Consider the following 12,447-nt stretch of genomic DNA (forward strand, 5'->3'; position numbering starts at 1 on the left):
TATAAAGTCATTCTTTGAAAGAAAATGGACAAGTATGAGTAACAACACCTAATAAGACAGTGAGAAATGAAAGGAAAAAAAATAATTTTAAGTAAATCTTGGTGAGGGATCCAACTAAGCAATATCATTGCAGAGGCATTTAAGGATGAAACTGGAATACTGGATGAAAGATGGAAAAGATCTGCAAAGATTTTTATAGCAATTTTTTTAACATCAAGGAAAATGGAACAATTTGTCCTCTAACATCACAGCCCTAGATATACTTATAATAGATGAAATTGCAATGTCTCTGAACAAAAGAAAGATGGGAAAGGTCATTTGATTAAGTTTCTACAATTGTGCTAGATGCTACACAATTTTGAAGAGAGATATCTAAAGGAAGGAAAGAGACCAAAAGAATCAAAAGGCATCTGAGATCTTATCCTTGAACTCTTCACAAAAGAAATCAAGAGAATGAAAGACAAGAAAACTGACTCATATGCTTACTGTCCCATTTTATATAAATATATTGTATATATATATATATATATAGTATATATATTATATATAGTATAAAATTTCTGAGAATCATATGCATATGCAACAAGAACATCCTTGACAAGACTATCCAAATGGGACTAAATGGGTTTTTACATTACACTCCATAGTAAACTATATCTTATAACAGCTAAAAGATGTATCAAATGTAAGATCCCACTGTGCTTACTATTTGTTGACTATAAAAAGGCATTTGCTTCAGTAGAGCAGGATGAACTCTTAACAAGAGGTTGCCTATGCATATGACAAAACAATATAAGATTTCTTGAAAGATATAACAACAGATAACTTAGTACTCGATGATCCTCTGATCATTTATATCAAGTGTGGCATAAAACAGAAAGATGTCTCATTTCCAGAAGTATTTTCCACTCTTATGGAGAAGTAGTGTAGTATTCACATTAAAGAGTAATTCCTTATAGCTATTGAGGTCTTTTAGATGTTCCTATTCTGAGTAACAGTTATGTTGTTAGTATCAAGCCCTATAACACTTAATAAGAGCCCCCTAATTGAGATCCATTATCACTCTAAATAATCTGGAATAACTACTAACAGAGGAAAATCTAAATGGATGAAAAAGGGTCTATATTATTCACACAATAATGTGTAATTGAATGAATAACCTATAGAGCTCATGCATTAATATAGATATTTTGGAGAGACACTACAGATCATTAGTTGAGTCTAGATTTTTTTTACAATTGATCTAAGTAATGCATATCTAAATGATAGACGACAGGATGAAGCCAGATTACCTTTATGAAACTGCGAAGTTATTTTAATTATTCCTGGCTTGAAATAAAGTTTTCTTCTTTGTATTACCTGTGTTTTCCAAAATGTTTCTAGATATTCAAGCGATAAATACTATCATCTTAAAAAACAGAAATTAAAATATAAGTACAGGGCAAAGGAGAACACATAGTGGATACTAGTAGGCTGCAGCACATCACGAACAAGGAGTCATAAAGGAGATTTTGACCAAAAGATGTCATGAAAGATGTTTGAGCAATAAAAAAGATGGGCAGTTTGCAATGGGAAGAGACAAGAATAATCAATGCATAGTTCCTGTGTTCCACTGTTACAGCCTCAAGGTCAAGAGATACAAAGGGAGAATCCCAACATGTTGAGTAGTGCCCTTGTGAAAAACTTCTGGTAGGACATGTACAAGAGTTACATGGGATGAAGAGGCATGGATGAGTTACAGTATACATTGTTAATAGGAATACACACATCGATGAGATCATACCTCCATTTAAGCTTTCCAAGAACTAATCAAGACCATCACAAATTTATCCTGTGTCATTTCAACTAGGCCTTCATTACTGTTTACCATTTAATTTATTGATTTCTTTTATAGTTCCTAATTCATTTCCTAGGATGATTGCTTTGGACCTCCATTTCCCCCAAATCTTTAACTACTTCAAGCTCCTTATCTGAAGTGGTTCTTGACTCCTCTTTTACTTAGAAAATTGAGGCTGACTTTGGTGCCCTCATCAGGCTATTAATGAAGGCTTCCTTTTCACTTCAAAATAGGCCTGCCACATGTAGATACATAGATACAGTTATAACTATAGATACAGACAAGAAATTCCTTGCTTGCTAAGGCTGAACCCAAGGCTTTTTATCCTATAATTTCTCACTCACTACTAGAATTTAATCCTTCATTTATTTCCTACCTTTTCATCATTTTCCAACTTTCCCTCTTCCATCATTTCTTTCCTTTTTCCTATAAACACACTCCATCTCCCTTCAAAAAAGCCTTCACCAGATCCTACTGCCTTCTCATTCTGCTGTTCTATTTCTATTTAACTACAGAACATTTAACACTGAGTTCTATCCTTGGTGCTGCCAGTTCCACACCACCCTCTCACTCCTTAATCCTTTGAAGTGCAACTCTGCCCCTACTCTTCTACTGAAAAAAATATACTGGCAAATGTCACTATTGATCTTCTAGACACTAAATCTAGGGCAATTATATCACTTCTCTTATCAGTTTTTTCTTAACTTCTTTACAGCATTTGGTAATTTTGAAAACTCCCTTCTTTTGAAATTTTCCTTCCTTACATTTTATGATATTATCCTATTCTGATTGACCTCCTACCTCTCTCACCACTCCTACTAGATTTTATGTGCTGGATAATTTTCCTCCTCCTACCCCTTTGATGTGAGTAATCCAACTAAGTCTAAAACCACAGTACTTATATCTCTCATAGTACTTTGTTTCTAGATGAACTTGTCTATTCCTATGACTCCTTTATCCATCAATATTATCTGTAAGACTCTCAGATATACATCTCCTTTGTTGAATTTCTCCTGAAATTAAAGCCCATATGTTTAACTACCTTCTGGACATCTCTATTTGGATGTTCCACCATTATCTTACATTCAGAAATTCTTAACCTAAGGTCTATCAATTTGTTTCTTTTTAGTATTTTGATGACTGTATACCAATATATTTGGTTTCCTTCTAGTCCCATATCTTATACATCTCATAGATTTAAAAAATATTCTACAACTCTCTTTCAGTTTCACCAGACTGCCAAAGGGATCCATAACAGAGAAAAAAAATTATAACCTCTGTCTTAAATGAGGTATATCCAAACCAAATTCATCCTATACAGTGCTACCCCTGCCATCAGGTTTCCCCATTTCATTCAATTGTACAGCCATTATCCCATTCTTAAAGCCATTGTCTTCATTGCTTCTCCAGTAAGTCACCAAGCCATATTGTTTCTTCTTTCATAGCATTTTTAAAGGGATCCTTTTTTTTCCATTCTTACTGCCAATCCTCTCATCTAGGTCCTTAAAATCTTAGACTGTTCAGTTGTTCTCCTAATAGCTCTTTGCCTCTAATCTCTCCCCACTCAAATCTATCCCACATACTCCTCCCAGATAATAATTATTATTATTTTAAACACAGGCTTGTATATTTAATGCCTACGTTTAAAGACAACAACAGCAAAAACAAGAAACATCCTTCTTTTCTCCAAATTGCTTAAAAGTCCAAACTTCTTTCATTGGTATTTCCATAAATTTAGACTTAGTTCTAATCTACATTTCTAACTTTCCCCAAAACTCTTATGCAAACCAAACATTCATTTCTATTCAGATTATTCTACCAATTGTTTCTTGAACCTGCCTTGGATACTAATGTCCCCATAGCTTTGTTCACACGTCCCTCCCGCCCCAAAATGGTGCTTTCCAGCAACTCTCATATCTGTATCTACCTCTTTGTGCCTGTGTATTTTCATCATTCTTGAAGGTCCAACTCAGGTATCTCTACTTTTAAACAAAGCTTTTCTCAATCATTTCACCCAAAATGAATGCCCCCCTTCTTTGTATTAGCATAGTATGTCTTATCTGCCATTCATTTGGCCTAATCAATATACTACTTGTATTTTATGTATTGTTCATATTTAAATATATTTTCCCCTAACTACTCCACAGAGACATTGGAGGGCAGAAATTGAGACATATTTTTTGGAATCACCCTTGCACCCATCAAGTGATTGATGACTCTTTGTTTATTGTCTGTTGGGTTGGGCAAATGTGACCTGGAAGTCTTACTTGCTTTTGCTATTTCTGAGTTTTGCTTTTTGTGCTTAGCCTTGAGCACATTTTGCCTTTGAGATTTAGTTCACCACTATGAATGACACATCACCTTTGGTGATGAACAGATAGATGACATGCCCCCTCCTTTCCAATGCCTGTCTCACAGATTTGTTCTGCATTGCTCACAGACAGTACCAACTGTTCTTCCTGTTGATTGCCAGAATAAGTCAGTAGTTGCAAAAAAAAGACCACAAATTGTGGAAAATAACCAGTGATGGTGGATGGGAATAACATTTTATAATAAAATTCTAGTTAGACAATCTTCGTTTATTATTTTGAGAACACAGTTGACATTGTAGAGCAAGCTATAGCTTTAAAGGCTCTCCTCAGACAAGGTGCCTAAAAGTAATACATTAAAATCAGACAAGATTACATGACATTTGTATCAATGACAAAACCTTTTCAATGATCCAGTAGAACAGTGATATTAGATGAGATATTGAATTGGGAGAGGTGTTTGCCAGTCATGTAAAATGCCCAGTATAGTCAGTCACATCACCCCCACTCCAATGAGGTTCTCCACAACCATTTTCATTAATGACACTGTAATAAATATATCAGGCTTGGGATCACTGCAAAACTTCTTTAATGAAATACACAGTAATGTAAAAGAGATAAATGTAACATCTACAATAACAAAACAAAATGGGCAAAAAATCCCATGTATTGCCTAGATTATCATGTATGGCTGGATGGGAAAGTAGAATGTTTGTGTGCGTGTGTGTGTGTTTAGCAGCTAGGTGGTGCATTGGATAGAGCACTGAGCTTGAAATCAGAAAGACTGATCTGTATGAGTTCAAATTTTGAATCAGACACTTGTTAGCTGTGTGACCCTGGGCAAGTCACTTAACCTTATTGGCCTCAGTTTCTTATTTGTGCAATGAGCTGGAGAAGGAAATGGCAAACCACTCCAGTATCTTTGTCAAGAGAACCCCAAATTGGATCACAAAGAGTAAGACATGACTGAAAATTATTGAACAACAGATATATGTATATAGACATAGATACTGATATAGATATAGATCTATACCTTGGTTAGTCAATGAGGTAGGTTCAAAAATGAAGGAAAAAGTAATGTGTCTAAACTGTTTTGGGGAAATTATGTAGTGCTTTCAGTGATAGTAAACTATTCACTACTACAAAAGTCAACCTCATCATCTATTGAAACTTCATCATGTTAAATCCTGGAATACCATGATATAATAAGAGATATAAGTTGCCCAAAGAGCAATGAAAATGCTTATGGTGCATGAAATCTGGCTGCCATGTTAGTAAAGATGACCTCAAGTGCAAGAAAAAGCATAAATAAATCATAATTTAAGATATGTGTTTCAAGCAAGGAATTGGATTGTATATGTCATGAAAATGATTGACATCAGAAGGATAACTTGAATGATCAATTGCTACCCCACAAACTGACTCAAAAAAATAGTCAAAATTACCCCAAAGCATTGCATAGATTGCTCCACAGAAACTCTATGAGGAAAATCAGATGAAAATCAGAAAAGATGAGACTACATGGACAAGTTATTTTTTGAATTATTTTTTGAATAGGGAATGGCTTTACTGACAAAACCATAAATTTCAAAATATCAGATTTGAGAAACTATTGTGCCTATCTGGGTAAACTATTTGGGGAGGGTTGTTGTAAGTCAGTAGGTATGAACAAAGACCATCTTTGATTCAAAGATACATCCTTCATAGCCTCAGCCATTGGCTTTGACACTTTGACCATTTAAAATTAGCTGATGAAGAGCCAGCAGGGTGCCACTATTTTTTCTTCTAAAGAAAAAAAGTTATTATTAAAAGTTGTTAACAACTAAGGAAGGCTGAAGTATATACCCCACTATATGTTCTACCCTCTGCCAGCAAAGGATGATTCTGGGTTGTAGCAGAAGTTATATGTTAACATTTTATAATGTGTGGTGATGAGTCCCTCTTTGGGGCTGACTTGGGAGTAGGAGAGATATAACAGTTTAAACCCCAGGGAAGGATTTGAGAGCTAGATCCGCAAAGGGACAGTTGTACCAGAGAAGTTGTAGAAGAGAGTGAGGCCTTGTACAAGCAGACTGCATATGAACCAGCATGGAAATGTAGTATGCTCCAGGGCATGGCAGAATGATTTGCCTAAAGCTTTACCTGTGAGATCTCCTTAAGAATTAATGAACATATTCAAAACACTTAGTGTAAAGGATTCAAAAGGACAAGAAGGTTGGTAATAACTGTCACAATTTCAACTACAAAAAAATGAAAACCAAGAAAATGAACACAAATCTCCTACCTTGAAAAGGTGTGCAGCCAACATTACTAAATTTTTTCTGAAAACATTATATGAGATAAAACAGTGTTACAAGCAATAGTTATTTCCACATGAAATTTGCACTGAATTCAGTAGAAGTAATAGCAATAGCTGACATATGATAACATATATACTTTGCAGAGCAAATTATTTAAATTATCTCATTTGAAACTCACAGTCACTCCAGAAGCGACAAGCATTATTATCCTTATTTTACAGATGAGGAATCTGAGGCTCAGAGATGTTAAGATATTTGTCCATGGACACACATGATTTCAGAAATGGGATTAGAACCCAAGTATTCCCAAGTAGGCCAGCACTCTAATCAGAAGGCTTTACTCTGCCTTTCACTCTGAGAGTTCTTAGTGCTCAGATAGTCTAATCATAACCATAGACTTTAAATCTCAGATAACTGGGTGAATGACAATATAGTAGCATTTTACCACCTGCATCGCAATGAGACAAGAATAATGTATTCATTATATTATTCCAAAATAATGTTGGTCAGACTAATATTATGTTGAGTGTGCCTACCAGGTCAATATTGTCAAAAATGTAGGGGGTATGCCTATAAGTGAAAGGTCACTTAAATAAAGAAGGATGTTCTTCACTTTGGACAAATGAACAATGTGACCTTGACCTACAGACAAATTCCCATTTCGTTAAAATGGTTGGGCTGTATGTATGTATATATACGCATACATAAATTTATTTATTTTAATATAATATAATGTAGTATAGTATAGTGTAATATTGTGTTATGTTATATTATATTATAAATTTATATACACACATACATACACATATATGTGTATATACATACATATGCATATACATATATAGACACACATGGACAACATTTTCCCTTCATGAAAGAAAATAAAGCTTATTTTATATTTTTCTAACCAAACATAAAAAATAAATAACCACATTATTCAAACATTTGTCCAGAAATGGGCATATTTTATGAGAATATTAGTGACAGAAAATACAAATGGACAGAATTAAATGGCTTAATTGGATATACCACAGGGACCTTCCAGAACAATGACTAAAGTAGTCAATACCCCTGTAAATGTTCTCAGAATTCAGAAAACAACTCGGGGAAATTAAGTACTAAATGCATCATATATATAAATATATATATATATATATATATATATATGTGTGTGTGTGTGTGTGTATGTATATATATGAGCCTTTCTAATATCTGATGGTATATTTAAAATTTAATATATGAGGTATTATATAATACTGTCTATATTCACTTTATTGACCAAAGCCAACAGTTAACTTATATTTAGAAGAACAAATATGAATAATTCTCTCTCCTAATCTTCAAAGTTAAGATCTGCTCCAATACATGCCATTTTTGTTTCTGAAATCTCATAACATTACTAAGGATTTTGCCTAAGCAATATTTTTTGCTGCGTCTAACAGAAATAGACCTTTGCATAACTACAGATAAAATGGAAAAGTTTGGTTGATTTTTGGCAAGTATATATACATATACACATGTGTGTATATGTATATATGTATATGTCTGTGTGGTCATAGAAAAGATTACATTATACTTTGAATAGAAAAGTTATGAAATTTTGTAGTCCTGCCTTATAATAAATATATTTTAAAATATATTTTATTATCATATTTCTTATATCATCTATAGTTTCCCATTTATCTTTCCTCTTATTCCTTTCAAGATATCCCTCCCTTATAGCAAAGAATTTTTTTAAAAAAAAAAAGCTAATTAAGCAAAACCAAACACTCTCTCTCTCTCTCCTCCCCTATACATATGTACACACATACATATATATACATATATGCATATGCATACACACATATATTTCATATCTTGGGACCACAGATATTCTTTGTAATCTTTCAACATTCACTTTCAATTGTTTTGTGTTTGTTGTAGCATATATATGCATATATGTGTATAAATACATATATATATACACACACATGTATGTCATTTCCTTGCCTCTACTTCACTTTGCATCATTTCATGCCTTTCTGTGTTTTTTTGTATTCATCTTATTTATTGCTTCTTACAGAATAGTAACACTATATTCCATTATATTCATGTATTGCAATTTATTTAGCCATTCCTCAACAAATAGGCATTATCTGCTTTGTTTCGAGTTTTTGCTACTACCAAAGTGCTGCATTAAACATTTTCCTGTTTCGGGAGCTTTCCTTTTATCAGTGACTTCCTTGGGGTACAAATATGTGTTTTCAATAATTTTATTTGCCAAGTATTTTCATGACTCTCAGATACTTGATTGAGTTGATCTTACCATTATAGCAGTTTCATGAGACTTGGTTTGAGAATATGTGAAAGTGTAGGGGAGAAAATTACATTCTCAATAAATAGGTTTGTTGCATGATGTTTTCCATTAAAAAATAGAATATTTTCTCAGGTGATGTTCTGTGCAAAATTTTTAAATTTACTATGCAAGTCCATCTTGTAACATCCTAATTACAATAGAGACAGTATGTCATTAAAAGTTAGCATATTGGGCTTGGTGTCAAGAGAATCTAAATTCATACTCTGCCTGACACTTACTTGGGCAAACCTGGGCAAGTCACTTAACCTCTATATGCCTCAGGAAAATTGCCACAATTTATTTCCTAATTATAGATTTGTTTTTAACTATGCTAAAGAAATCACAGATTATTCACATATTCATAAGTGTATTATAAGTTATACCACAGAGGATATAGAAGGTAAGCAAACAAAATGTGCATTGTATTTCCAGATAGAGTTTATATATACATATATTTTATTCATGTGTGTATCTCATACTATAGTTATACATTAGTATAAATTAATAATGTCAAAATAGAACAACTTGAATAAGTGATCAATACCATGAAAAAAGATCAGTCATAATTTCTTAAAGTCTAATAAAATATTCTAAATATGCATTTTTTGCTTTAAAGTGCAGTATGCATAGTAACTCAAACTAAGCTAAATAGTTATTGTCCCGAAGAAGTTCAATACTAAAACACCTGCTTAGTATATAGAGACAAGTGATTTATAATTAGCATGTCAGTTGGTAGAAAGATGAGTGGAAAATCATCAAGGGACTTGAAGATGAGTAAAATTCTTTGTTGTCTTCAGTATTTCAAACATTACTCCTTGTCATTCATTGAGTTTACATGATTAATTTTCATTATCCTTGAAGAGGGTATGATTAGCAGAAGTAAACATAGCACAGCTCCTATCTTAATTAACACAAATTCCAAATTATGGAAGTTGAAAATAATGAAAAATACCTGTGATCAAAATCCTAGTTCTTATACTACCTGTGTGACCTTGAGTAAGTGGCTTTCCCTGTTTAGTCTTCAGTGTTATCACCTATAAATTAAAAAAGACCCTACTAAATCATCTTTAAAGTCTTTCTGAGCTAAATTCCATTTTCTTATTTTCTTATCATAGCATGTTAATAGGAACATCGGTTAAAGCCGACCTGGTAGTTAAAAACATAATAATAATTCCCACAGTCTGATTCTTAACAGTAATTGGTATTAATGGAATGGACTGTTTCTTTGTCAGTGTGTTTACATAGATGATAAGGAGAGACCAGGTGTAAAGACAGTGATAACCAAAAATCAACACCATAATCCCCGATGGTGATTATTCATTTATCAAAAGCAGGTTTCCAAGATCCAGAAAAGAAGACCTTAGAACAGAATATCATCATTATCATCATGTCAAACATTTAATGAATACTCCAGGTGTGTTTCACAGTGGACTAGAACTCCCTAGGTGACGTACTTAATAAATAGATAAGAGTGATTGCTAATTAGCATATCACTTATTTATCATATCAAAATGTAGAATGTCTAATGTGACTGAAAATGTTTAAAGTACTTTGTTGTCTTGAGGATTTTAAACATTCTTCCTCACAATTGTGTTTAAACCATTACCTGTATTGCAGAGATTCATTCACTAGACACATGTCTTACCTTATGGAAGTAACACTCTAAAAGAAATAAAGTTGTTTAACAAAGCAGCCACACATTCAGCAAAAATATATGTGTCCTACAAAATGATAATATTCCTACTTGAATACATTTTATATTTTGTTTATTTCTGGTAGTATATTTAAGGTAAGAAAAGGATTACAAAGGAAAGAAAAAAAGGTATTTGCAAATGAATAAATAGAAATTCATTCATATCTAAACTCTTGTCTCCAAGCAAGAATGATAAAGTTGGTTCTGTCATTTTTTCACAAGAGACACAAGTACAAACACTATATTGTTGATACATATTTGTCCAAAAATGTGAATATGATTGGTGAAAGAAATGAAAACCAATGGAAACATTGGTACCTGATTGTTTAAAGACATGCATACTGCAGAACTGCTGAAAAGAAAGGCCCTTCAAAGATGTACTTATACATATTGTATGTGATGATGTTAAGAAAGGAGACATGTTGGGCAGGGGGTGAGGGGAAGAATCTGTTATTGCTTTTGAGGCTTCCTCCCACTTCTCCTGGAAAAAATCTCTGCCCTGTGATTATTTACCCATCATCATCTTGGCATTTCCTTGTTGTTGAATGTTTCCCTGCTGTTTGTGTTTTAGACAGGAGTCCGAAAAGTATTTCTAAAATACTGGCAAGCTGACCAACTCAATGATTTGTCCCTTCAGCTCCAGAGGAAAATTATAACCTGTCAAAAAGGTAACAATTACATGCAGATATTTGTGAACTGTATTTTTTGCATATCCATACAAAGCTGTTGGGTACAGTAGAATTTTTTAATCTCTAAATGCTAATAATTAAACATTCATATTTCTGAACTGTGTTTTTATTTGTTGTGCATACTTATTTGGCAATGAAGTAAAAAGTACAACTTTTCATTTATGTAGAATCCACTTCTCAATTAACCATGACATCAATTATTTGGCACAGTATTTGCATATGAAGCTTTTCAGGGGTTAGAGACATTCCTTTTTAGCTAATCAACCCTTAACTTAGTCATTTATTGGCAGCAATTTTTATAACTCTCATGCTATACAGAAGAGGAATTTAACACATTGAACTTTTCTTTACTGTTTTCAGCAACAATATTGTGGTAACAAACACTGAGATTCTCTGATTTTTTTCTTGAGATGTTGAGCTGACCCTGGGTTATCAGAGTCAATGCCAGCAGACGGCAGGCGCTGTTAGGTTTTCCCCCAAGCTACAAAGGTTTCCTATACAGGCCTGGTAATGGGTTGTTTGTTGTCTAACCGTCCCCTCTAAGTTTTTAGAGTTCCTCACCATCTAAGCAGTGGGTGATGACTTTTTTAGCCACAATACCACTAAAAGACCATCTACGAAAATGTAATAGTACCATTACTGCCTCTTTCAACTTTTATTTCTATCAACGCCACCACTACTGCTAGTACTACTACTGCTGCTACTACTACTACTACTACCACTACCACTACTACTACTACTACAAATAATCATCATCATCATCATCATCATTAACATTTACATAGTACTTTAAAACTTATAGAGTGCTTTAACATAGATTATCTCATTTAATCCTCATAATTACTCCAAATAGTCGATATCACTATATTTATTGTATGGATAAGAAGAGTGAGGCTGAGAGGTGAAGTATTTTGCCTATGGTCATTAAACTAGTAAGTTTCTGAGGCAAGTTTTAAACTCATTTCTTCCTTAATTCAAACTTCGTGTATTACATGAGGTTATGATCTTAAATTTGGGCTCTGAAGACTTTTTGTTAAAGTATAGGAAGGTGTGGTGGGGGAAGGATGATGTATACTGATAAAAACACTAATCTTGGGGCAGCTAGGTGGTGCAGTGAGTAGAGCACCGGCTCTGGAGTTAGGAGGACCTGAGTTCAAATCCGGCCTCAGACATTTGACACACTTACTAGCTGTGTGACCTTGGACAAGTCACTTAACACTAATTGCCCTCTCTTCCCCCCTCCCAAAAAAAAGATAAAATAAAATTTAAAAAACACAAATCTTT

General features: G+C 33.5%; 1 protein-coding gene across 1 annotated transcript in view; it reads left to right on the forward strand.

Annotated features, from left to right (window-relative positions):
* Positions 1-12,447, forward strand: part of MYO16 (myosin XVI) — a 675,300-nt gene that overhangs the window by 562,031 nt on the left and 100,822 nt on the right. Inside the window, exon 28 of the mRNA XM_036754583.1 lies at positions 11,046-11,142. Within this exon, the coding sequence (XP_036610478.1) occupies positions 11,046-11,142 (97 nt within the window). The remainder of the gene's footprint in view (positions 1-11,045; positions 11,143-12,447) is intronic.

This window comes from Trichosurus vulpecula, chromosome 4 (genome assembly GCF_011100635.1).
Source record: "Trichosurus vulpecula isolate mTriVul1 chromosome 4, mTriVul1.pri, whole genome shotgun sequence".
Lineage (NCBI taxonomy): Eukaryota > Metazoa > Chordata > Mammalia > Diprotodontia > Phalangeridae > Trichosurus > Trichosurus vulpecula.